This window comes from Balaenoptera ricei, chromosome 14 (genome assembly GCF_028023285.1).
Source record: "Balaenoptera ricei isolate mBalRic1 chromosome 14, mBalRic1.hap2, whole genome shotgun sequence".
Lineage (NCBI taxonomy): Eukaryota > Metazoa > Chordata > Mammalia > Artiodactyla > Balaenopteridae > Balaenoptera > Balaenoptera ricei.
In genome coordinates, this window is record NC_082652.1 from 1,883,853 (window position 1) to 1,908,337 (window position 24,485).

Consider the following 24,485-nt stretch of genomic DNA (forward strand, 5'->3'; position numbering starts at 1 on the left):
CGCTTCAAGAAATGGTGACGAGGAGTGTGATGGAACGATGAGAGGTCAACGAAGATCGTAACTTTATCTGCGATGTCTGCTTCTTTTTTTCTAAAAGGTGATTTGAAGCAAATATGACAGCCTATTAACCATTATATAATTCTGGGTGGTGAGAACACCACTGTTTATACCTTTTGTCATTCAAAAAAAAATTTCCTCCGACAAAAATGCTAAGGGGATATATACCAAACCAAGAGTACTAGCTGTTCTAGACAGAGCTCCTGGGTGATTGGTTCGTTTGCAGTTTACAGAGGTACTTACTTGTCTCTGGCATCCAGTGTGGATTGCAAGCCCATGCTTAACCTGTAGTTTAAAAAAATTGCTGCCAAATACCAAAAAAAAAATGTTGCAAAAATCGTACAAGGAATTTCAGCATCCATTACCTCTGATTTCCCCAAACGTTAACATTATTTACTAGATCATTTTTCTTTACCATCCTAGCCTTCTGTCACAGTATATATATCGTACATACATTTTTCTGTAGATCATATATATATATGATTTTTTTCCCACTGCGATGTTTGAGACTAAATGGCAAACAGGACACCCCTCTGTGTGTACTGCTTAAAACCTCAGGACATTCTGTTACATAGTCACAGCACACTTATCAAAATTGGGAAATTCATATTGTTATCGAATATCGAATGTTATCGAATATCGAATTATCAAATGTACAGGACTTAATTGGCAGTTGTCTCCCTCCTGCCCTTATCTGGTGCAGATCCTCCAGGATTACACGTTACGTGGACCTGTCCTGCTAATCTCTATCTCTTTTTTTTTTTTAATTGAAGTATAGTTTATTTACAATGCTGTTTTAGTTTCTGCTGTACAGCAAAGTGATTCAGTTATGCACATATACATTCTTTTTTTTTTAATAGTTATTTATTTATTTGTGGCTGCGTTGGGTCTTCATTGCTGCGCGAGGGCTTTTCTCTAGTTGCAGCGAGCAGGGGCTACTCTTCGTTGCTGTGCACGGGCTTCTCATTGCGGTGGCTTCTCTTGTTGTAGAGCACGGGCTCTAGGCACACGGGCTTCAGTAGTTGTGGCGCATGGGCTCAGTAGTTGTAGCGCATGGGCTCTAGAGCGCAGGCTCAGTAGTTGTGGTTCACGGGCTTAGTTGCTCCGCAGCATGTGGGATCTTCCCGGGCCAGGGCTCGAACCCGTGTCCCCTGCATTGGCAGGCGGATTCTTAACCACTGCGCCCCCAGGGAAGCCCCACATATACATTCTTCTTTTTTTTTTTTTCTGGCCGCGCCTCAAGGCCTGCAGGATCTTAGTACCCCTGACTAGGGGTCGAACGTGCGCCCCCTGCAGTGGAAGTGCAGAGTCTCAACCACTGGACCTCTCTGTGCTATACAGTTGGACCTTTTTTTTGTTTTTTTGTTTTTGGCCGCGCCACATGGCTTGTGGAATTATAGTTCCCCAACCAGGGATCGAACCTGGGCCCTTGGCAGTGAAAGTGTGGAGTCCTAACCACTGGACTGCCAGGGAATGCCCCAGTTGGACCTTGTTTATCCATTCTGTATATAAAAGCTTACATCTGCTGACCCCAACCTCCCACTCCATCCCTCCCCCAACCTCCTCCTCCTTGGCAACCACCAGTCTGTTCTCTATGTCCATGAGTCTGTTTCTGTTTCGTAGATACGTTCATTTGTGTCATATTTTAGATTCCACATATAAGTGATATCCTATGGTATTTGTCTTTCTCTTTCTGTCTAGTCTCTTTGAATCTAGGACAGTACCTTCCTCTTTGTCTTTCATGGCCTGGACCCTTTTGCTGAGTATTTCATAGGCCCATTGCTTTGTAGAAGGTCCCTCCATTTGGACGTGTCTCATATTTCCTCAGGACTAGATTCAGGGTATGCAGTTTGGGTTGGGACACCCCAGAAGTGATGCTATGTCCTTCTCAGTGCATCTTATCGGGAGGCACAGAATGATCTTCTGAAAACATATCAGACCATCCTTCTCCCCTCTTAACCCCTGCAATGCTTTCCTATCTATCACATTCAGATAGCTGAAACCCAAGGCCAACCAGGTCCTACATGACCTATCTTGTACCTATCTCTCTGCCCCATCTCAGGTCTCTCTCCGTGTAATTCTGCTGTAGCCACACAAACCTTTCTGAATCTTTCTTCGGCCAAGTTCATTCCTGCCCCAGGGCCTTTGCAGTTACTGGTCCTTCTGCCTAAAATGTTCTTCCTCCACATCTTTGCATGACTAGCTCCTTCTCACCCTTCAGGTCACAGGGCAAATGTCACCTCCTCCAGAAGACCCACCCTGATCACCCTTTCTCATGTGGTGTCACCACATCAGCCCTTCCCCATCTCAGGCACTGTTCAACTTTTCCCCAGAGCACTTACCACTAACTGAAAATACCTTGCTTAATTATTCACATGCTTGCTTTTTTAAATCTTTCTTTCCCTCACTAGAATAAACTACGTGCCTTGTTTGTCATGATATTCAAGGTATCTCACACGGTGCCTGGCAACGAACGGAAACTCAGTAAATATTTGTTGAATTATCGAGTGAATTGCTATGAATCCCATCTGAATACAGAAAGAGTCATCAGAAACAGCAGCATTATAATCTAATAAAAATGATAGTGATTTAAATACACAACTTATTAGAATTTAAATAATGCTATTTCATATCAAAGACTAATCACAAAGCAAATAACAAACATTTATCACGTACAGGGCCAAGCCTTTCTTTTTTTTAACATTGCTTCCCAAATGTGACTGTACACGTGAATCACTTGGGAATCTTTTTCTTTTTTTTGGACATGCCATGTGGCATGTGGGATCTTAGTTTCTCGACCAGGGATCGAACCCACGTTCCCTGCGTTGGAAGGGTGGAGTCTTAGCCACTGGACCACCAGGGAAGTCCCCAAACTTTTCTGTTTGTGCGGTTTCCATCAATTTTGTTGATGATGCAGACCAATAAGGAAGCTATTCTTAAACATTTCATTATCTAATTCATTCATCAATCCAGCTGATGAATATCAGAAACTTGTGAGATATTTTCTTTATTTGACAGTCAATTTTCTACATAGGGACCACAACGATGAACAGATTACGTGCTACTTCTTAGCGTTAGCACAGAAACTGTCTTCCTCAAAATCAAAAGGGTGAGGATTGCATATATTATTGCCATATGGCCCTTTGATCCCACAGAATGGTGCAGAGGATATGCTTTGACGGTCCATGAACGAATCCAGCCTTCAGAGCTGTTGTTTGTCCTACACTGGGTGGGGAAGAGCAACACGCTTTATATCTGAACAACTTGCCAGCGTTTTTAAATGTGATGGTTCAGGGAGTTCCCTGGTGGCCTAGTGCTTAGGATTCCGGGCTTTCACTGCCGTGGCCCGGGTTCAATTCCTGGTAGGGGAACTGAGATTCCACAAGCCGCGCATCGCGGCCAAAAAAAAAAAAAAAAAAAAAAAAAAGTGATGATTTTAAAATGAGTCCACAATTCTTTGATACGCCTCTCCTCAAAAAACTTGAGCTTAAAAAAAAAAAAAAAAAACAACAACTTGAGCTTAATTCTCCTCTCCTGGAGCATGGGCTGCGTTTAGTGACTCACTTCTAACCAATGGAGGGTGTCACAATGGACAGTGGACTTCTAAATCTAAGTCACTGAGGCTCTGAGGCGTCCACCTTGCTCTCTGGGGCGACTCACTCCGGAAGCCGGTCACCATACGGTGAGGACAGGCACAGCCCTTTGGACAGATTCACGGGACAAGGAGCTGAGGCCCCCTGCAAAGAGCCAGTAGGAGCTAGCTGGCCTGTGAGGGAGCATCAGGGAAGTGGATCTGCCAGCCCCACTCAGGCCTACGTCGTCTTACCTGCAATTTCTTGAGCCCTGAGTCAGAACCCCGCAGTTAAACCACTCCTGAATTCCTGGAAACTGTGTGAGATAATACCGTGAATTGTTGCTTCAAGCTATTAACTTCTAGGGTAATTTGCTCTGCAGTGATAGATAACTAACACAAAAAGTGAGGATATTTCCTGTAAAAATCCAGATACCTGGTTTCTGTTGAACATCAAGATTGGAAAGCACTGGGCCTGATATCTTGCATCGCTGCGCTGTCTGGAGGTAAGTACCACTGCCCCCCACGGCTGGGGCAGACACTGCCGTTTGCCTCGGACCCCACCATTCCCCATCATGTCTCAGACTTGAGGCCTGGTGTCATTTGCTATTGGTCACTTGTCATCTGACACCCAGCCTGCTCTACTCACTGACCTGCCTGCACCCTGAGATGTCTGAATTCACAACCTCTCGTTGAGTAAGTCTGAGACACAGCGACGAAAAAATACAGATTCATTAATTCATTCAGCTGATGTTTACAGACCACCTCGAGGGACCAGGCACTCCCTGAGGATGGGGGCAGCGAACAAAGCAGACCCACAGGGTCCTGGGCTCACGGATCTTTCGTCCTAGAAGGAAGAACAGGACATGGACTGGCCAAGTAAGTGAGATAGATGTGTGACATAGTGATCACCGCTCAGGTGAGAAATACAGCAGGTAAAGAAGATACAGATGCCAGAGGAAGGGGGTGACAGTGAGACGGGGTGACCAACAGACCTCCCCTAAGATGGTGACATTTGAGCAGAGACCTGCAGGTGAGGGAAGGAGCCACACAGGTGTTGGAGGGAAGAGAATTCGGGGCTGGGGGGGTGGGGAGGGGAGGGCAGAGGCACTGAGGCCGAGGCTGCCAAGAGACGTGCAGCTGGAGGGCACCAGCTCAGAGAGCACAGGAGGGGCTCACACTTGGCTGTATTTCTGTGTAAACTCAGGGTCTCCGCAGGAGTGCAAGGGGCCTCTTGTGTCAGGAACAACGGTTGTTTCTTTTTAGCAAGAAGAACTTTAAAAGCTGCCTGTTGGCAGTCCACCGTAGCACAGAGCCCTCTCTGTGAAAGAGGCTTTTATTCTGTGTCCCGTGTCACCTTAGGAGGGTGTAGTCTGAGGAAAGAGGCTAGAAAATGCCATAAGAAAACAGAAGTATATAGTAGGGTATAACAGGGCTTCTCAGAGGTTGAGACAGGCCTGGACATTTTAGGCCTATCTACCTATCTATCTATCTGTCCATCTGTCTGTGTATCTATCTAGATCTCTAGGTATTTATATTTACTTCCAGATATAGGTAGACAGATACCTAGTAACTATATACAGTTGACCCTTGGACAACAGGGGTCTGAGCTGCATGGGTCCACTCATACACAAATTTTTTTCAACAGTAAAAATTGCAACCATATGATATCACTTATATGTGGAATCTAAAATACGACACACATGAACATATCTACCAAACAGAAACAGACTCACAGGCCTAGAGAACAGACTTGTGGTTGCCAAGGGGGAGTGGGAGGGGGAGGGGTGGATTGGGAGTCTGGGGTTACCAGATGCAAACTATTATACATAAAATAGATAAACCACAAGGTCCTACTGTATAACACAGGGAACTATAGTCAATATCCTGTGATAAGCCAGATTGGAAAAGGATATGAAAAAGAATGTGTATATATATACATTCAGTATTCAGTATATGTATAACTGAATCACTTTGCTGTACAGTAGACATAACACAACATTGCAAATCAACTATACTTCAATAAAATTTAAAAAACAGAAACAAAAAAACTGCAGTACTGGGACTTCCCTGGTGGCGCAGTGGTTAAGAATCCGCCTGCCAATTCAGGGGACACGGGTTCGAGCCCTGGTCCGGGAAGATCCCACACGCCGCGGAGCAACTAAGCCCATGCGCCACAACCACTGAGCCTGCGCTCTAGAGCCCATGAGCCACAACTACTGAGCCCGTGTGCCACAACTACTGAAGCCCACGCGCCTAGAGCCCGTGCTCCACAACAAGAGAAGCCACCGCAATGAGAAGCCCGGGCAGCGCAATGAAGAGTAACCCCGTTCGCTGCAACTAGAGAAAGCCCGCACACAGCAACAAAGACCCAATGCAGCCAAAGATAGATAAATTAATTAAAAAAAAAATGCAATACTACATGATCCATGGTTGGCTCAATCCACAGATTTGGAGGAACCATGGACACAGAGGATTATGTAAGTTATACGTGGATTTTTGCCTTCATGGAGGGTGGGACTCCTAACCTCTGCATTGTTCAAGGGTCAACTATAATATATATACAGTATAGTGTCTGTACAGTATCTATATCTATAGATAGATATTTAGACATGTGGATATATAGGTGTATAATTTTAAGTGTGTATGAAAAATTCCACTATATTTGTTTTCGAGTATATATTTAATAGTATATATATCTAAAATTTCAATATGTATATTTTTTCAGGGTTTCAAAAATTGTGGTACTTTTAAAAAATATCTTTATTGGAGTATAATTGCTTTACAATGTTGTGTTAGTTGCTGCTGTATAACAAAGTGAATCAGCTATACGTATACATATATCCCCATATCCCCTCCCTCTTGCATCTCCTTCCCTCCCACCGTCCCTATCCCACCCCTCTAGGTGGTCACAAAGCACCGAGCTGATCTCCCTGTGCTATGCGGCTGCTTCCCACTAGCTATCTATTTTACATTTGGTAGTGTATATATGTCCATGCCGCTCTCTCACTTCGTCCCAACTTCCCCTTTCCCCTCTGTGTCCTCAAGTCCATTCTCTATGTCTGTGTCTTTATTTCTGCCCTGCCACTAGGTTCATCAGTACTGTTTTTTTAGATTCCATATATATGTGTTAGCATACGGTATTTGTTTGTCTCTTTCTGACTTACTTCACTCTGTACGACAGACTGTAGGTTCGTCCACCTCACTACAAATAACTCAAAAAATTGTGATACATTTTGAATACTTACTCTGTACAAACTAACTCTTATAAGACAGAGTAATCGCTAATATAGCATCCCTGTGCTATTTATAAGATAATTCCAGGGTGTACTGGTTTCCTAGGGCTGCTATAACAAACTACCACCAACTGGGTGCCTTAAAATAACATAAATTTAGTCTCTCACAGTTCTGGAATTCTGAAATTAAGGTCTTCACGGCAGGGCCGTGCTCTCTGGAGCCTCTCGGGGAGAATCTGTTCCAGGCTCTTCTCTTGGCTGCAGGTCTTGCTGGCATCTTTGGGGCCCCTCGGTTTGCAGATAAAACTGCAATGCTTCCTCTGGCATCACATAGCATTCTTCCTGTGTCCCTGCCTCCGCGTGTGTCTGTGTCCTAATCTCCTCTTCTTATAAGATGAGGACCCGTCCTCGGCCTCCTCTTAACTTGATCATATCTGCAAAAACCCAATTTTCAAATAAGGTCATATTCACAGGTACAGGGGTTAGGCGTATCTTTCTGGGGGGGGGACACAATTCAACCCATAACACAGGGTTTAGGAAATACATGAATTCACAGTATGCTTTGGTAGAATGGATCAGACCTGGGGCTCAAGCTTAAGGCAGTGTGATGACTGTTTTCTTCTGCCAGTGTTGACAGCACGTGTCAGGCCTGCCTGGATGTATACATCTCACTGAGATGGAGGCTGGGGAAGCAGCAGGACCCTGTGTCCTCCTGCGTAATAGTCACTACACTGGTGAATCCCAAGTTGTTCAAATCTTCCACTACCAGTAGTCATTTGCTTTTAAGCTTTTTTCCCACTAAAACAATGCAGCAGTTAATATCCTTAAACACATCTATTTACATCCTGGGGCTATTGTTGTTATGGAACTTTAATTGATTAATTATTAATTAATTAATTAAGGCCGCGCTCGTGGCTTGCAGGATCTTAGTTCCCTGACCAAGGATCGAACCCGGGCCCTCAGCAGTGAACGTGCAGAGTCCTAACTGCTGGACCGCCAGGGGATTCCAGTCATGGAAATTTAGCTTCCGCAAGTGGAATTGCTACGTCAAAGGGATGTGTATTTTTTATTTTCCCTAGAAGTTGGGAAAATAGTGTTGAATTGTAGTTTTGATTTGCTTTTCCTGATTATCAGGGATATGTGTATCTTTCTGATCCCCATGTGCCATTTCAGCCTCGTAGCTCAAAGAGTGTCTCCTCAGGAATGATCTGATGATAGCATTTCAAGTAATTTTTTTTCTCTTGGATAACATCAGTGCCAAAACAAAAGTCATGAGTCATGATCTGTGGAGTACGTCATCCTGTTTCCTTTCCACTCACATAAGCGAATACATTAAATAATTCTCTGAAAAATAAGCCAAGAGTATGTGTCGTAGGCAGAAAAATGGCCCCCAGAGATGTCCATGCTCTAGTCCCAGGAGCCTGTTGTGACTGTGTCACCTTCCATGGCAGATGGGACTTGGCAGGCATGATTAGCGGTAGGGACCTTGAGTGCAGAGGCCATCCAGGTGGGCCTCGTCTGATCACATGAGCCCTACACAGTGGAGCTCTGGCTGTGTTCACAGTAAAACATGTGATAATGGAAGAAAGGTCAGAACGGTGCTACACTGCTGGCTTTGAAGACGGAGCAAGGGGCTGTGAGCCAAGGAGCATGGGCACCTCTAGGAGCTGGAAAAGGGAAGCACACACACCTCTCCTAGAGCCTCCAGAAAAGGCTGATTTTAGCTCAGTGAGACATCTGGCCCCTATGACTGTAAGATAATAAATTTGCGTTGTTTTAAGCCACTAATATTGTGGTAATTTGTTATAGCAGCAGTAGGAGATTAATACAATATGTGACATCATAAGGCTGTTTCCAGATAACGTATTCAGTCCCATCTTTAAAAGGGTAGCCTGTTTCTAAACTTTACATGATAAATTAAACAAGGCTATTGCATTTCCAAATACCTTGAAAGATTCATTCTCATTTAAATGTACATTCTGTATCTGGGTCAGGAGAAGACAAAGTGAATTCTAACCCAGTCTTCAACTCACAATCAGAGCAAACAATCCTGTGGTCAATTGACAGTCTTTTTTTTTTTTTAATATAAGTTTACTTATTTATTTTTGGCTGCATTGGGTCTTTGTTGCTGCGTGCGGGCTTTCTCTAGTTGTGGCGAGCGGGGGCTACTCTTCGTTGCAGTGCGCGGGCTTCTCATTGCGGGGACTTCTCTTGTGTGGAGCAGAGGCTCTAGGTGCGCGGGCTCAGGAGTTGTGGCTTGCGGGCTCTAGAGCGCAGGCTCAGTAGTTGTGGAGCACGGGCTTAGTTGCTCTGCGGCATGTGGGATCTTCCCAGACCAGGGCTCGAACCCGTGTCCCCTGCAATGGCAGGCGGATTCTTAACCACGGCGCCACCAGGGAAGGCCGACAATCATTTTTTAGAGGTCTGAATTTGAATGGATTTTGAAAATGTCCCCTAGTATATCCTTAAGTCAAATAAAAATAAGTTAACTGGTTGTTTCTCGGCTTAGGAGGTGGTGGTTGCGGCGGCTGCTGATACGGATACTGTGCAAACCTGGGGCGCGGGAAGCCGTGGAGGACTGTCTGCCACACTCCAGCTGCTATCTTTCTCTTTTAAAAGAGACTCAGGCTGACAGAGATGGTTCGGCCAGCAACCCCGATCCCCTCCGCCTGGGCCATGAACAGCTGAGAGAGAGTGGACCCCAAAATATGGGAGAAGAGTCAAAGAGGAGAAAAGCCATGTGGCCGACAGGGTCTTGCTGCTCCGGCCGGGCGTCAGGCCTGAGCCTCGGAGGTGGGAGAGCCGAGTTCAGGACGTTGGTCCACCAGAGACCTCCTGGTCCCACGAAACATCAAATGGTGAAAATCTCCCAGAGATCTCCATCTCAACACTAAGACCCAGCTCCACTCAATGACCAGCAAGCTCCAGTGCTGGACACCCTATGCCAAGCAACTAGCAAGACAGGAACACAACCCCACCCATTAGCAGAGAGGCTGCCTAAAATCATACTAAGTTCACAGACACCCCAAAACACACCACTGGACGCGGCCCTGCCCACCAGAAAGACAAGATCCAGCCTCATCCACCAGAACACAGGCACCAGTCCCCTCCACCAGGAAGCCTACACAGCCCACTGAAGCAACCTTACCCACTGGGGGCAGACACCAAAAACAACGGGAACTATGAACCTGCAGCCTGCGAAAAGGAGACCCCAAATGCAGTAAGTTAAGCAAAATGAGAAGACACAGAAACACACAGCAGTTGAAGGAGCAAGATAAAAACCCACCAGACCAAATAAATGAAGAGGAAATAGGCAGTCTACCTGAAAAAGAATTCAGAGTAATGATAGTAAAGATGATCCCAAATCTTGGAATTAGAATGGAGAAAATACAAGAAACGTTTAACAAGGACCTAGAAGAACTAAAGAGCAAACAACAATGATGAATTACACAATAAATGAAATTAAAAATTCTCTAGAAGGAATCAATAGCAGAATAACTGAGGCAGAAGAACGGATAAGTGACCTGGAAGATAAAATAGTGGAAATAACTACTGCAGAGCAGAATAAAGAAAAAAAGAATAAAAAGAATTGAGGACAGTCTCAGAGACCTCTGGGACAGCATCAAACACAACAACATTTGAATTATAGGGGTCCCAGAAGAAGAAGAGAAAAAGAAAGGGACTAAGAAAATATTTGAAGAGATTATAGTTGAAAACTTCCCTAATATGAGAAATGATATACTCAATCAACTCCAGGAAGCACAGAGAGTCCCATGCAGGATAAGTCCAAGGAGAAACACACCAAGACACACATTAATCAGACTATCAAAAATTAAATACAAAGAAAAAATATTAAAAGCAGCAAGGGAAAAGCAACAATTAACATACAAGGGAATTCCCATAAGGTTAACAGCTGATCTTTCAGCAGAAACTCTGCAAGCCAGAAGGGAGTGGCAGGACATATTTAAAGTGATGAAAGGGAAAAAACCAAAACCAAGATTACTCTACCCAGCAAGGATCTCATTCAGATTCGATGGAGAAATTAAAAACTTTACAGACAAGCAAAAGCTAAGAGAATTCAGCACCACCAAAACAGCTTTACAACAAATGCTAAAGGAACTTCTCTAGGCAGGAAACACAAGAGAAGGAAAAGACCTACAATAACAAACCCAAAACAATTAAGAAAATGGTAATAGGAACATACATATCAATAATTACCTTAAATGTAAACGGATTAAATGCTCCAACCAAAACACATAGATTGGCTGAATGGATATAAAAACAAGACCCATCTATATGCTGTCTACAAGAGACCCACTTCAGACCTAGGGACACATACAGACTGAAAGTGAGGGAATGGAAAAAGATATTCCATGCAAATGGAAATCAAAAGAAAGCTGGAGTAGCAATTCTCATATCAGACAAAATAGACTTTAAAATAAAGACTATTACAAGAGACAAAGAAGGACACTACATAATGATCAAGGGATGAATCCAAGGAGAAGAGATAACAATTGTAAATATTTATGCACCCAACATAGGAGCACCTCAATACATAAGGCAAATGCTAACAGCCATAAAAGGGGAACTCGACAGTAACACAATAATAGTAGGGGACTTTAACACCCCACTTTCACCAATTGACAGGTCATCCAAAATGAAAATAAATAAGGAAACACAATCTTTAAACGACACATTGGACAGGATGGACTTAATTGATATTTATAGGACATTCCATCCAAAAACAACAGAATACACTTTATTCTCAAGTGCTCATGGAACATTCTCCAGGATAGATCATATCTTGGGTCACAAATCAAGCCTTGGTAAATTTAAGAAAATTGAAATCGCATCAGGTATCTTTTCCGACCACAATGCTATAAGACTAGATATCAATTACAGGAAAAAAAACTGTAAAAAATACAAACACATGGAGGCTAAACAATACACTACTAAATAACCAAGAGATCACTGAAGAAATCAAAGAGGAAATCAAAAAATACCCGGAAACTAATGACAATGAAAACACGACAACCCAAAACCTATGGGATGCAGCAAAAGCAGTTCTAATAGGGAAGTTTATAGCAATACGAGGCTACCTCAAGAAACAAGAAAAATCTCAAGTAAACAACCTAACCTTAGACCTAAAGCAATTATAGAAAGAAGAACAAAAAAAAAAAAACCCCGAAGTTAGCAGAAGGAAAGAAATCATAAAGATCAGATCAGAAATAAATGAAAAAGAAATGAAGGAAATGATAGCAAAGATCAATAAAACTAAAAGCTGGTTCTTTGAGAAGATAAACAAAATTGATAAACCATTAGCAAGATTCATCAAGAAAGAAAGGGAAAAGACTCAAATCAATAGAATTAGAAGTGAAAAAGGAGAAGTAACAACTGACACTGCAGAAATACACAGAATCATGAGAGATTACTACAACCAACTATATGCCAATAAAATGGACAACCTGGAAGAAATGGACAAATTCTTAGAAAAGCACAACCTTCTGAGACTGAACCAGGAAGAAATAGACAATATAAACAGACCAATTACAAGCACTGAAATTGAAACTGTGATTAAAAATGTTCCAACAACAAAAGCCTGGGACCAGATGGCTTCACAGGCGAATTCTATCAAACATTCAGAGAAGAGCTAACACCTATCCTTCTCAAACTCTTCCAAAATATAGCAGGGGGAGGAACACTCCCAAACTCATTCTATGAGGCCACCATCACCCTGATGCCAAAACCAGACAAAGATGTCACAAGAAAAGAAAACCACAGGCCAATATCACTGATGAACATAGATGCAAAAATCCTCAACAAAATACTAGCAAACAGAATCCAACAGCACATTAAAAGGAACATACACCAAGATCAAGTGGGGTTTATCCCAGGAATGCAAGGATTCTTCAATATACACAAATCAATCAATGTGATAAACCATATTAACAAATTGAAGGAGAAAAACCATATGATCATCTCAATAGATGCAGAAAAAGCTTTTGACAAAATTCAACACCCATTTATGATAAAAACCCTCCAGAAAGTAGGCATAGAGGGAACTTACCTTAACATAATAAAGGCCATGTATGACAAACCCACAGCCAACATCATTCTCAGTGGTGAAAAACTGAAACCATTTCCCCTAAGATCAGGAACAAGACAAGGTTGCCCACTCTCACCACTATTATTCAACATAGTTTTGGAAGTTTTAGCCACAGCAATCAGAGAAGAAAAAAATAAATAAGTAAAAGGAATCCAAGTTGGAAAAGAAGAAGTAAAACTGTCACTGTTTGCAGATGACATGATACTATACATAGAGAATCCTAAAGACGTTACCTGAAAACTACTAGAGCTAATCAATGAATTTGGTAAAGTAGCAGGATACAAAATTAATACACAGAAATCTCTTGCATTCTTTTACACTAATGATGAAAAATCTGAAAGAGAAATTAAGGAAACACTCCCATTTACCATTGCAACAAAAAGAATAAAAAACCTAGGAATAAACCTACCTAAGGAGACAAAAGGCCTGTATGGAGAAAACTATAAGACATTGATGAAAGAAATTAAAGATGATACAAATAGATGGAGAGATATACCATGTTCTTGGATTGGAAGAATCAACATTGTGAAAATGACTATACTACCCAAAGCAATCTACAGATTCAATGTAATCCCTATCAAACTACCAATGGAATTTTTCACAGAACTAGAACAAAAAATTTCACAGTTTGCATGGAAACACAAAAGACCCTGAATAGCCAAAGCAATCTTGAAAAAGAAAAACGGAGCTGGAGGAATCAGGCTCCCTGACTTCAGACTACACTACAAAGCTACAGTAATCAAGACAGTATGGTACTGGCGCAAAAAGAGAAAAGAGATCAATGGAACAGGATAGAAAGCCCAGAGATAAACCCACGCACATATGGTCACCTTATCTTTGATAAAGGAGGCAAGAATATACAAATGCAAAAAGACAGCCTCTTCAATAAGTGGTGCTGGGAAAACTGGACAGCTAAATGTAAAAGAATGAAATTAGAACATTCCCTAACACCATACACAAAAATAAACTCAGAATGGATTAAAGACCTAAATGTAAGGCCAGACACTATAAAACTCTTCGAGGAAAACATAGGCAGAACACTCCATGAAATAAATCACAGCAAGATCCTCTCTGACCCACCTCCTAGAGAAATAGAAATAAATACAAAGATAAATAAATGGGACCTAATGAAACTTCAAAGCTTTTGCACAGCAAAAGAAATCATAAACAAGACAAAAAGACAACCCTCAGAATGGGAGAAAATATTTGCAAATGAAGCAACTGACAAAGGATTAATCTCCAAAACATACAAGTAGCACATGCAGCTCAATATCAAAAAAACAAACAACCCAATCCAAGAATGGGCAGAACATCTACATAGACATTTCTCCAAAGAAGATATACAGACGGGCAACAAACACATGAAAGGATGCTCAACATCACTAATCATTAGAGAAATGCAAATCAAAGCTACAATGAGGTATCACCTCACACGGGTCAGAATGGCCATCATCAAAAAATCTAGAAACAATAAATGCTGGAGAGGGTGTGGAGAAAAGGGAACCCTCTTGCCCTGTTGGTGGGAATGTAAATTGATACAGCCACTATGGAGAACAGTATGGAGGTTCCCTAAAAAACTAAAAATAGAACTATCATACGACCCAGCAATCCCACTACTGGGCATATAGCCTGAGAAAACCATAATTCAAAGAAAGTCATGTACCACAATGTTTATTGCAGCATTATTTACAATAGCCAGGACATGGAAGCAACCTAAGTGTCCAGGACATGGAAGCAACCTAAGTGTCCATCGACAGATGAATGGATAAAGAAGATGTGGCACATATATACAATGGAATATTACTCAGCCATGTAAAGAAACAAAATTGAGTTATTTGTAGTGAGGTGGATGGACCTAGAGTCTGTCATACAGAGTGAAGTAAGTCAGAAAGAGAAAAACAAATACCGTATGCTAACACATATATATGGAATCTAAAAAAAAAAAAAAATGTTCTGATAACCTAGGGGCAGGACCGGACTAAAGATGCAGATGTAGAGAATGGACTTGAGGACATGGAGAGGGGGAAGTGTAAGCTGGGATGAAGTGAGAGAGTGGTATGGACATATATACACTACCAAATGTAAAATAGATAGCTAGTGGGAAGCAGCCGCATAGCATAGGGAGATCAGCTCTGTGCTTTGTGTCCACCTAGAGGGGTGGGGATAGGGAGGGTGGGAGGGAGACGCAAGAGGGAGGGGATATGGGGATATATGTATACGTATAGCTGACTCACTTTGTTATACAGCAGAAACTAACACACCATTGTAAAGCAATTATACTCCAATAAAGATGTTTAAAAAAATAAATAAATATATTAACTTAGAGTCACAAATTTTAAAATAGGCAGGAACTTTGCTAGGTTCAAATTCAAACTCTGCAGCTGGCCAGAAATTCACGAACCTGTAATTTTCCGTTAAGTTTCCCACCACGGTAATAAAGTTTACTTTTGAATGAATACATGTATTAAGCAAATTTTGCAGCATAAGTTGCTCGACAAATATTTATTACACACCTCCTATGTGCTGGGCCCCATTCCAGGTGTTGGCAAGAATTGCTGAGCAAAGTGGACAAAAATCCCTGCCCTTGATGGAGTGGACTTTTCGGAGGAGAAAGACAAATAGTAAGCAGCATACAAAATAAGTGTGTATAGGACATAGTTGGTCAGAGGGTGTAGGTGTTAAGGAGAAAAAAGAACAAGGTAAGAGGGTTCAGAGTGTGAAGAAGAAATGGCAATTTTTAACAGGGCGGGGCAGGACAGGCTTCCCAGAAAAGGTGTCACTGGACCAAAGTCTTAAAGGAAGTAAGGGACCAAGCTACACAGATATCTGGGGGAAGAGCATTCAGACAAGAACAGCCAGTGCAAAGGCCCTGAGGTGACACATGGCTGGCTGGGAGTCAGTGGAGGGAAGTGCAGAGGGAAACAAGGCTCTGGAGGTCTTGGAGGATGATCAGATTGGACAGGACCTTGCAGGCCACTATAAGGACTTTACTTTTTACTCTGAGTGAGTAATACTTTATATATATAGGGTTTATAAACGGTCCCATCAATCTGCACAGCATGTTATCAGTGTGCTGTAACCTCCAGAGTGTTGGCTTCAACTTTAGTGTACTGAAGAGTCAACCATTTCTGATGGATGAATCAGGTGGGGAAAATAAAACCGATGGTCTAGATGAAAATTCTAGGTTGCATAGGAGAAGGCTGGAGCCAATGTGCTGGGGTGTACATCACCCTTAACTGTGAGTCTCTGGCCTATGAATTGTCACATGATTCCCACCGTGATTTCAGGAGGCATTCAGTTCTGTTCTAGCTCTCTGTAGGCCCTTCTCACTCTGTGGCAACTAAAGGTATGATTTATTTATTCAGTTCATGTCAACCCAAAACATAGCTATGTGGGTAGCGAGGACAGATAGAAAGATCAGTGTGTCACCATCCTTGCCCTACTCATTCTTTCATTCATTTATTTGTAACACTCCTTGAAAAGGGACACATAATATTAAGATATATGCCCTATCTTCCAGGAGCTAAATTCCTAATTTTAGTAAATGACTATATTAGTTTTCTATTGTTGACATAACAAGTTATTGAAAACTCAGCAGCTATAAACAATATATATCTATTAGCTCACAGTTCCATAGGTCAGAAGTCTGGGTGGCTCAGCTGGGTTCTCTGCTTGGGTTTCATAAGGCTGAAATCAAAGTGTCAATGCCCAGGCCCTTATAGGGAGGTACAAGGAAGAATCGGCTTCCAAGCCCACGCAGGTTGTTGGTAGAACCCAGTTCCTTGCAGATATTGGACAGAGGGCCCCATTTCCTTTCTGGCTGTCAGCTGGTGTCCACCCTTAGGGCCTAGAAGTCTCTTGGGTCCTTGCACATGACCCTACATTTCAGAGTCAGTGATGTGGCACTGACACCTCACATTTGCAGTTTCTCTGACAGCCCCTTCTGCCGCATCTTTTTCATCTGGAGAAAGTTCTTTGCTTGCGAGGGCTCAGGTGACTAGACTGGGCCCACCCCTAGTAATCCAGGAAAGTCCAAGAGCCTGCAAGGCCCCTTTTGCCATATGAGGTAACATAGTCACAGGTTCTAAGGATTAGGGTGTGGACATCTATGGGGGGCATTATGATGCTTATCCCAGTGACTAATGGCCTTTCTCGTTGCCCCTGTTCTCTCTCCCTTCTCTCCTTTCTAAGGTGGCCTACTGTAGGAGAGGATACATTTTCAGGCCTTGTCTAAGTCCAACTCACAATGACCCCCTTTCTTCGAGAACTACCCCCATCCATCAAGGGGGTGGTAATCAGATTCTCTTTCTTAGGAACATAGGTCTCTTTCAATTTTGGTAAGTAGCTGTTTTGAACGCACTACTGTGATCTGACTGATATTTTGACCCCCAGAGACATTTGACTGCCTATGTATGTAAGAAATAAGGGAAAATTGACAAATTATATATTAGTAGCCACACCCTCATTCTTCCCCTGGCAGGATAAGAAACTTCTGGCTGACAATTCAACATTATCCAACTGCTCCCCATATTATATGCTTTGGAATAATCTGTTGGGGGAGGGGGAGGAAAAGGCAGGGCCAATACTTATTGGAGAGAAATTAACAGTGGTGGTGGATGGATGGAAAGTGCTGACCCAGTACGAGTGCCCTGGTGGGGAAGTTTAGGGGGTGCTGAGTGAGAAAAAGAGTACTCTGGGAACTATAGGGTATAAAAGACATGAAACACTAGAAGACTGTAGAAAGGATTTGAAGAGTGATCTTGGGGGTTACAAATGAGACCTCTTTTAATATTCTTAGGGATAACCTAATAAAGATTGGACTCATTTTTAATTGCTTTGACTGTGGGACTCCATTTTTTCGAGTGAGATACCACAGAAACTGGATGTTTAGATGCCACATTCAGAATCCAGGGAACATTATGGATAAACACATTTAGTCAAAATTGTTCTGACATCAGTAAGGATTCATTAAGAAAGTGTTTTCCAGAGGGAACCGTGTTAGGGTAAATCAATGCCTTAATTAGCGTTCTACACAGTACAATGGAAAGACCCCAATGTCTTCCTTTTTCATTTCTTGCTGGTGAGTTTATCTTCCCTGGGATGGAGTGGCATGGGGTGGTTATTCAGCCACGCAGAACCCCTTGTCCTTCTGCAGGATTCAGCCCCGTTCATTAGACCTCCATCTGCCAGTGAATTCCGGGACAGGCATTTCCGGTCCCAGGGAGGTCACATGACCAGGTTTGACCTATCACAACCACAGAGCCACCTGACTGGTGATTGGTTCGGGGGTAGACAAATGACCCCAGTTGATCCAGTCAGAGTGAAGTTCGGGAATCTGAGGCTGCAACCCAGAAAAGGTGCTCTTTCTTTTCCCTGGAACTGAATCTGGCTCCCGCCAGAGCCAGAGGCCAATAAAGAGGAGTCACCTGGCGGATGAAAGCTGAGCCCTGACGACTGTCTGAGTACCTGGATCAGACCCGCCTGTCTGAGTCACTACTCAAACCTGAGTAGTCTACTACTCAGTACACTACCCCTGTACTTTCCGCTGCGAAGAGTTTACTCATTAATCAGCTCTCCAGCATAAAACATTTATTTATTACAGCTTCTGGCATTGGAGAGTATTGGTGTGTGTGCAGATAGGTAAATAATTTTTACTCAGTGCAGTTTCTCCAGGCTTCATTTTGCACATCTAAGGTTTGTTAAGATTTGATGCTTTCATCAATTTTTAAAGAGCAAATTTTGCAGTGTGCATTTTTAGGAAGTTAATTTTATGTTAATGATTCTTTCTACGAAGCCTAATTTTTCTGAGTAATTTTTTCTGCTGTTGCTAACCAGATATAACTTTTCAATCGGTTTTTTAAATTTGTAACAAATTTTACCATGTGTAGTTTAGATTTCTATTAGGTGTTAATTGTTTCTAAGAGTAATAAGCATAAATTGATTAAACAGACATCATTCATACTCACTGTTTGCAATTAAGAGGGCAAATGAGTAGGGTGAATCAGTCTCTGGAGGCATAGTGGGGTCAAAATGGGAAAGTCACAGCCTTTCAGCTTGAAAGCTGCCTTTTCACCACTTCACAGGCAGGAAAATTGAGGCTTAGAGGAATTAGTCTTTTTGTCCTGTTAACCTGAAACCATAAAAGTCAGTTATTTTACCAGCAAAATGGGTTTACTCCTGAGCAGCAAAGAATTTCAATTTGGGATGTGCAACTACGGCAACCTACAAGCAAGTCTGGTAAAACAAAAGAAAGGAAACTCTTGTAGAGGAGAAGGGGAACTTGGGAGGGGCTGTTATGAACAAAAAGTCCGTTGGAAGAAACTGGGAATTTGAAATACAGTGGCTTTCATTGGCTGAGGTGTGATGGTCTCTCATTGGCTGAGCTGTTGCCAGGCCAAGAGAAAATCTTCCTCTCGCTGGTGGTAGTAATGTCACTTCCCACAGGGGATGTGAGGTACCATCTCTTCCTGCTGGGATCTGTATTGACATTGAGTGAGAGCAACATTGAGTGAGAGCACCCCCTCTGGCCTCTTGACTCCATTTTAGTGAGGTTTCCCTTTATTAGTTTTCACAATCCAAAGTTACACAGAGAGTAAATAGCAGAACTGGGATTCAAAGCCAGGACTGGACATCTATTATTATTATTATTATTTTTAATTTTATTGAAGTATAGTTGATTTACAATGTGTTAATTTCTGATGTACAGCAAGGTGATTCAGTTACATATATATATATATTCTTTTTCATATTCTTTTCCTTTATCACAGGATATTGAATATAGTTCCCTGTGCTATACAGTAGGTCCTTGTTACAATATACAATATAAAATTGTATATACAATCCTATATACAATAGTTTGCACATGCTAATCCCAAACTCCCAAGCCATCCCTCTGCCACACCCCTCCCTCTTGGCAACCGCAAGTCTCTTCTTTATATCTGTGAGTCTGTTTCTGTTTCGTAGATAAGTTCATTTGTGTCATATTTCAGATTCCACATATAAGTGATATCATATGGTATTTGTCTTTCTCTCTCTGACTTACTTCACTTAGTATGATAGTCTCTAAGTCCATCCATGTTGCTGCAAATGGCATTATTTCATTCTTTTTTAATGGCTGAGTAGTATTCCACTGTATATATGTACCACATCTTCTTTATCCATTCCTCTGTTGATGGACGTTTAGGTTGTTTCCATGTCTTACCTATTGTGAATAGTGCTGCTATGAACATTGGGGTGTGTGTATCTTCTTGAATTAGAGTTTTTGAACATCTATTATTTTATTTTACAAATTGTGTATTGAGTGCCTACAATGTGCCTGACATTTTGTAGGAATCGGAGACACAATAGTGAACAAAACAGACCAAAGCCCCTATTCCCCGGGACCCTACATTTCAGAAGTAGCTTACCTCTTAGTCTGTAAATTCTCATAGCAATGTATTAGGACGTCTTCATTCTAAGTGAAAAACCTGAAAAAGAAATTCATTGGCTTATGAAAGTCCTGCGGTATATTGGTTCCAAGTACTGCTTGACACAGGAGCTCAAACGCTGTGTCCAGGACCAGGTGTTTTTCTACCCTCACTCAGTTTTACCCCCTTTATATTAACTCCAGTCTCAGAAAAGCTCTGTACAATTACTGCCTCCTCACCCCCTGCTCACACCTCATTTTAATTGCTTAGTCAAAAGGGAGGATTTTTGTTCAACCCATATCCATCAAATTATTGATTTTGATTTAAATTATGAAAAACATAACAAAGTCATAAATTAAGAAGAGACAAATTTGCCCCTAGTCCACCCAAGTTTAAGTCCCTATCTTTGGTTTCTAAACTGTCTAGTCTCTGCTTCCCCTGCTCCTCTACTATAATCCAAGAACCCAGTCACGCCCAGAACCAAATCCAAAATTCCCTGCTTTTTCTGTCTAGACTATTCTCAAATATGTTTCTTATGGCTGCTTTCTTTACCTTAGATCATAGCACAAAAGCCACCTATTCAAGGAGGTAGTAAAGAATTTAACCTTGTCCAAAAAGAAGTCTGTCCTTTGCTCTCACTCCTGGAAGTAGTATTTGTTTGCCTGGGGGCCTTTGGACTAGCCAGATAGTGACAATGTGATTTAGGATGGGACTTTCGGGTTCCATGGGTACAGGTCAACCTGGAGACTTAGATCAACCAGGAGGGCAATTAATCAATCAGTCATGCCTATGCAATGGAGCCCCAATAAAAACTCAGAATTTGGTGGCTCGGGTGAGATTTCCTGGTGGGCGACTTCGTGTATATTGACACACATCAATGCTTGAAAGTAATGTACCCTGACTGCCCAAGGAGAAGACAACAGAAGCCTCCCATTTGGTGCTACTGTGTCTCCCCCCATGCACCTCTGCCCTTCGCTGATGTTAATCTGTATCCTTCCCTGTGATAAACCCTAACTGTCAGCGCTGCAGGGTTTAGTGAATTCTGAGTCCCTCCAGTGAATTATTGAATTTGAGTGTGGTGGGGGAACCCCCGGAACTTGTAGTTGGTGTCAGAAGTGAGAGTGGTCTTGGGGACTGTTCCCTCTAACTTTGTTGGCCTACACTCTGGCGCCTCTCATGCCCACCTTTCTGATGTAGCCACCCCTCTTTCAGCTCTCCTCCAAGTGCATGCCCCTATTTTTTTTGCTTATTTATTTATCCGCTTCTGTATCCTCTTTCTCCACTAGGACTGCATCCCAAGGCCTGAGTCCGTGCATATCACCATCCCATGCCATTTTAAGTTATATTCGTTAAGCATTATAGGACTTACTTTATCTCTTGTCCTTTATTCACACAAAAGGCTGGTATGAAGCCTTAAAGAGAAGGCCTATGTTCAGAATATGCATACGCAAAGCTGCACCCAGCTCATCTCCATAGGCTTGCTAAGTTTGTCACCAAATTTACCACGAATTTTTAAAATAAATAAAATGAATGCGAAAGCACAAAAATAAAAGCAATCAAGAAGGGTAAAAGGTGCATCTAACTGACCAGGCTACGAGGCCGCCAGAACGCAGCTCGGCCGTGCCCCGCCCCTCCGTGGCCTGCCCCGCCTTTTCCTCAACAGGCCCCGCCCCTCCACTTTCAGTCAGGTTCCGCCCCTTCCCCCACCAGGTCCTGTCCCTGTCCGGGCCTAAGAGGCCCCGCCTCTTTCCCATCTCTGGCCGGCCCCTTCCCTCCCCGATAGTCCCCGCCCACCCCGCCAAGGCTCCGCCCCTCCCCGGCGGGCCCCGCCCCTCGGGCCGCGGCATTCCCGCAGGAAGGCTCCCGCCGTCTGCGTGGGCCTGGGCGCGGCGCGGGCCGGGCGTACGCAGAGCGCGCCGGCGCGGTTGCCGTGGCAGCGCCGGCGGAGGGGACGGTGACCGGCTGGCTGAGGCGGCGGCTGGGCCATCGAGAGCCTGCGGCCGGCCGGAGGCGGCGCCGGGCAGGCCTGAGCGGCGGCGCGCGGCGCCCGGCCCGCGGGGATGCGGGACCGGCTGCCGGACCTGACGGCGGTGAGCGGCGGGCGGGCGAGCGGGCGGATAGCGGTTCGGGCCGGGAGCGCTGGGGGCGCGGGCGTGGGCCGGGGCCTGGCGGGAGGGGCTCGCGGGCCGGGCTGGGGGCGGGGGCGCGGGGGCGGGCGGGAAGGGGAGGCCAGGTCGGGGGGCGCCGGCCCGTCGGGGCGGCCTAGCGGGTGGGGTCGGGGCGGGGGCGCAGGGCTCCCCCAGCCCGCAGCGCCCCTCGTGGGTCGCCGTCCTCCAGTGTCCCGGACGCCCCCCTCCAGTCTCCCGGACGCCCCGACGGCCCAGAGGCGGGCACTGTTCTGCCCTCGCTTCCGCGCGGCGGGGAAACAGCTTTTGAAAGGGCGTCTCAGGGCAGCGGCCGGACTGGACCTCGAACCCTTTTTCTGAGCTGGGCTCCGCCGCTTCTCCAGCTTGATCCCTTCCCTGGAGTCACTCCAGCCTGTCGCCTGGTTTGAATCCTTGCACAGCACTCAGCACGACCAGAAATTACTTGCGGAATTATGGTCCGTCCCACCCTAGTGGGTGTCAGCTCCTGGGGAGCAGGACTTGTCCCCTCGCCCCCTGTCTCTTCCGTGGGGTCTAAGACGGGACCCCGCGCGGTGGGAGTGAACGCACCTGACGCGCCTCCGGGGGGGGGGACGGCTTGCAGGGCTGGACGCTGGGAGGGAGCGGCGAGGCAGGTACGGAGCGGCGCCTTGTGTTTCCCCTGTAAATGGTTTGCTCTGTGCTTGCTTACTGCCAGTAAGCCCAGCTAGTGGAGCGTGTAGGGGCTCAGCGAGTAGCGACAGCAAATTACCGACTATTGTAGTAAGAGGGCAGTGTTTTGTCCCCTTAGGCGTTGGACTCGGGTTTGATGCGTTCCACAGACAATGCTGTGAATGAGATGGTGACGCTGAAGCTGTAGTGGACGTTCATAGAGTGTGAGAGCGTTGAAAAATTTTAGGCCAACAGAATTCATTCTTTTTCTTTAACAATATTCAACACAAGTACTAATTGTGCTGAACGTTTGCATTTTGTTTCCCAGCGCACAGAATCCCTGACAGCCTCAGACCTGCGCTAGGCCCACTGCCCTAAGGCATCCATTGAATGTCATGAGTTAACCTCTCTTCTTTGCTTCTAGAACGGATCTAGCTGTGCCCCAGGCTTAGGAAGGAGAGAGAACAGTCGGATTATTATCTGTGTTCTGTCAGCCGGCTGAGGAGTCTTAGTTCAGAAAGGCAGTGAATTATTCATTCTTAAGATTGTGGAAATTCTGCTTTTACAGTCATCCCCAGAAAGTTTCTTCATAGTGATTTTTCTTTCCTTCCCTTTCTGTTAACGGTCAGGTACTTTGACCTCTGCACTTTGCAGGTCAGCACCGTGTGAAGCAGCAAATTACTGTTCTGTTATCTCACTCAATGGAGTATCTTTCCTTGTTAGAATTAGAAACCCAAATATTTGTTAAATGAAGAAATGACGAATGTATCACGAGAGAATAGCCAAATTTATGAATGTTGGGGAATAGTAGAAAAGATCTGTCAGTGGAATATGTGAGCAGCTTTTCTTGGCTTGATTAGCAAAACATAAAGAAGACAGTTATTTATCACTCTTCAGTGTATGCGTATTTCAGCTCTTATGGCAACAGTGTTGATAAGAACATGTTTTGATCTAGAATTTTAGAGCAAGAAGTGACCTTTTCTGGTCCAATTATCATCTTGCTGTAGATGAAGACTAAGCAGCTGTAGAGCAAGTTAGCAGAAGTTTCTACGTCTGGAGTTGTTGAATCTTGGGCAGAATTTTTAAGCCTCTCAGAACTTCACTTTTCCTGTTTATAAAGTGGGGATAATAACATCTTTCTTGTCTACTCTCATGGAAGAAGCTGTGAAACATAAAATTATCTGTTGCGTGTGCCACTCTGGGAGAAGATGGGAGAGAGAAAATGGTCTGTAATTACAAGTGCTCTTAATATTTATTAGTTTTTAAAAATGTTTTCAGGAAGTTATAAAAAGGAACCTTCTCCCTGGCATAAAA

At 43.8% G+C, this 24,485-nt stretch overlaps 1 protein-coding gene and 1 long non-coding RNA gene across 5 annotated transcripts in view; one reads left to right on the top strand and one right to left on the bottom strand.

The window, feature by feature from the left end:
- LOC132347514 (uncharacterized) lies at positions 1-23,163 on the bottom strand. Its single transcript, XR_009497214.1, has 4 exons — positions 23,091-23,163; positions 20,377-20,436; positions 18,937-19,100; positions 1-90 (listed from the first exon to the last, which is right to left on the bottom strand). It is a non-coding gene; the product is annotated as an uncharacterized LOC132347514 (long non-coding RNA).
- Positions 22,236-24,485, top strand: part of STX2 (syntaxin 2) — a 38,482-nt gene continuing 36,232 nt past the window's right edge. For 2 of the 4 annotated variants that reach the window (XM_059894084.1, XM_059894082.1), the window contains exon 1: positions 22,236-22,466. In XM_059894084.1, coding sequence (XP_059750067.1) covers positions 22,437-22,466 — 30 coding nt within the window. In that variant the 5' untranslated portion in view covers positions 22,236-22,436. The remainder of the gene's footprint in view (positions 22,467-24,485) is intronic. The other 2 variants (XM_059894085.1, XM_059894083.1) reach the window with 2 other exon arrangements.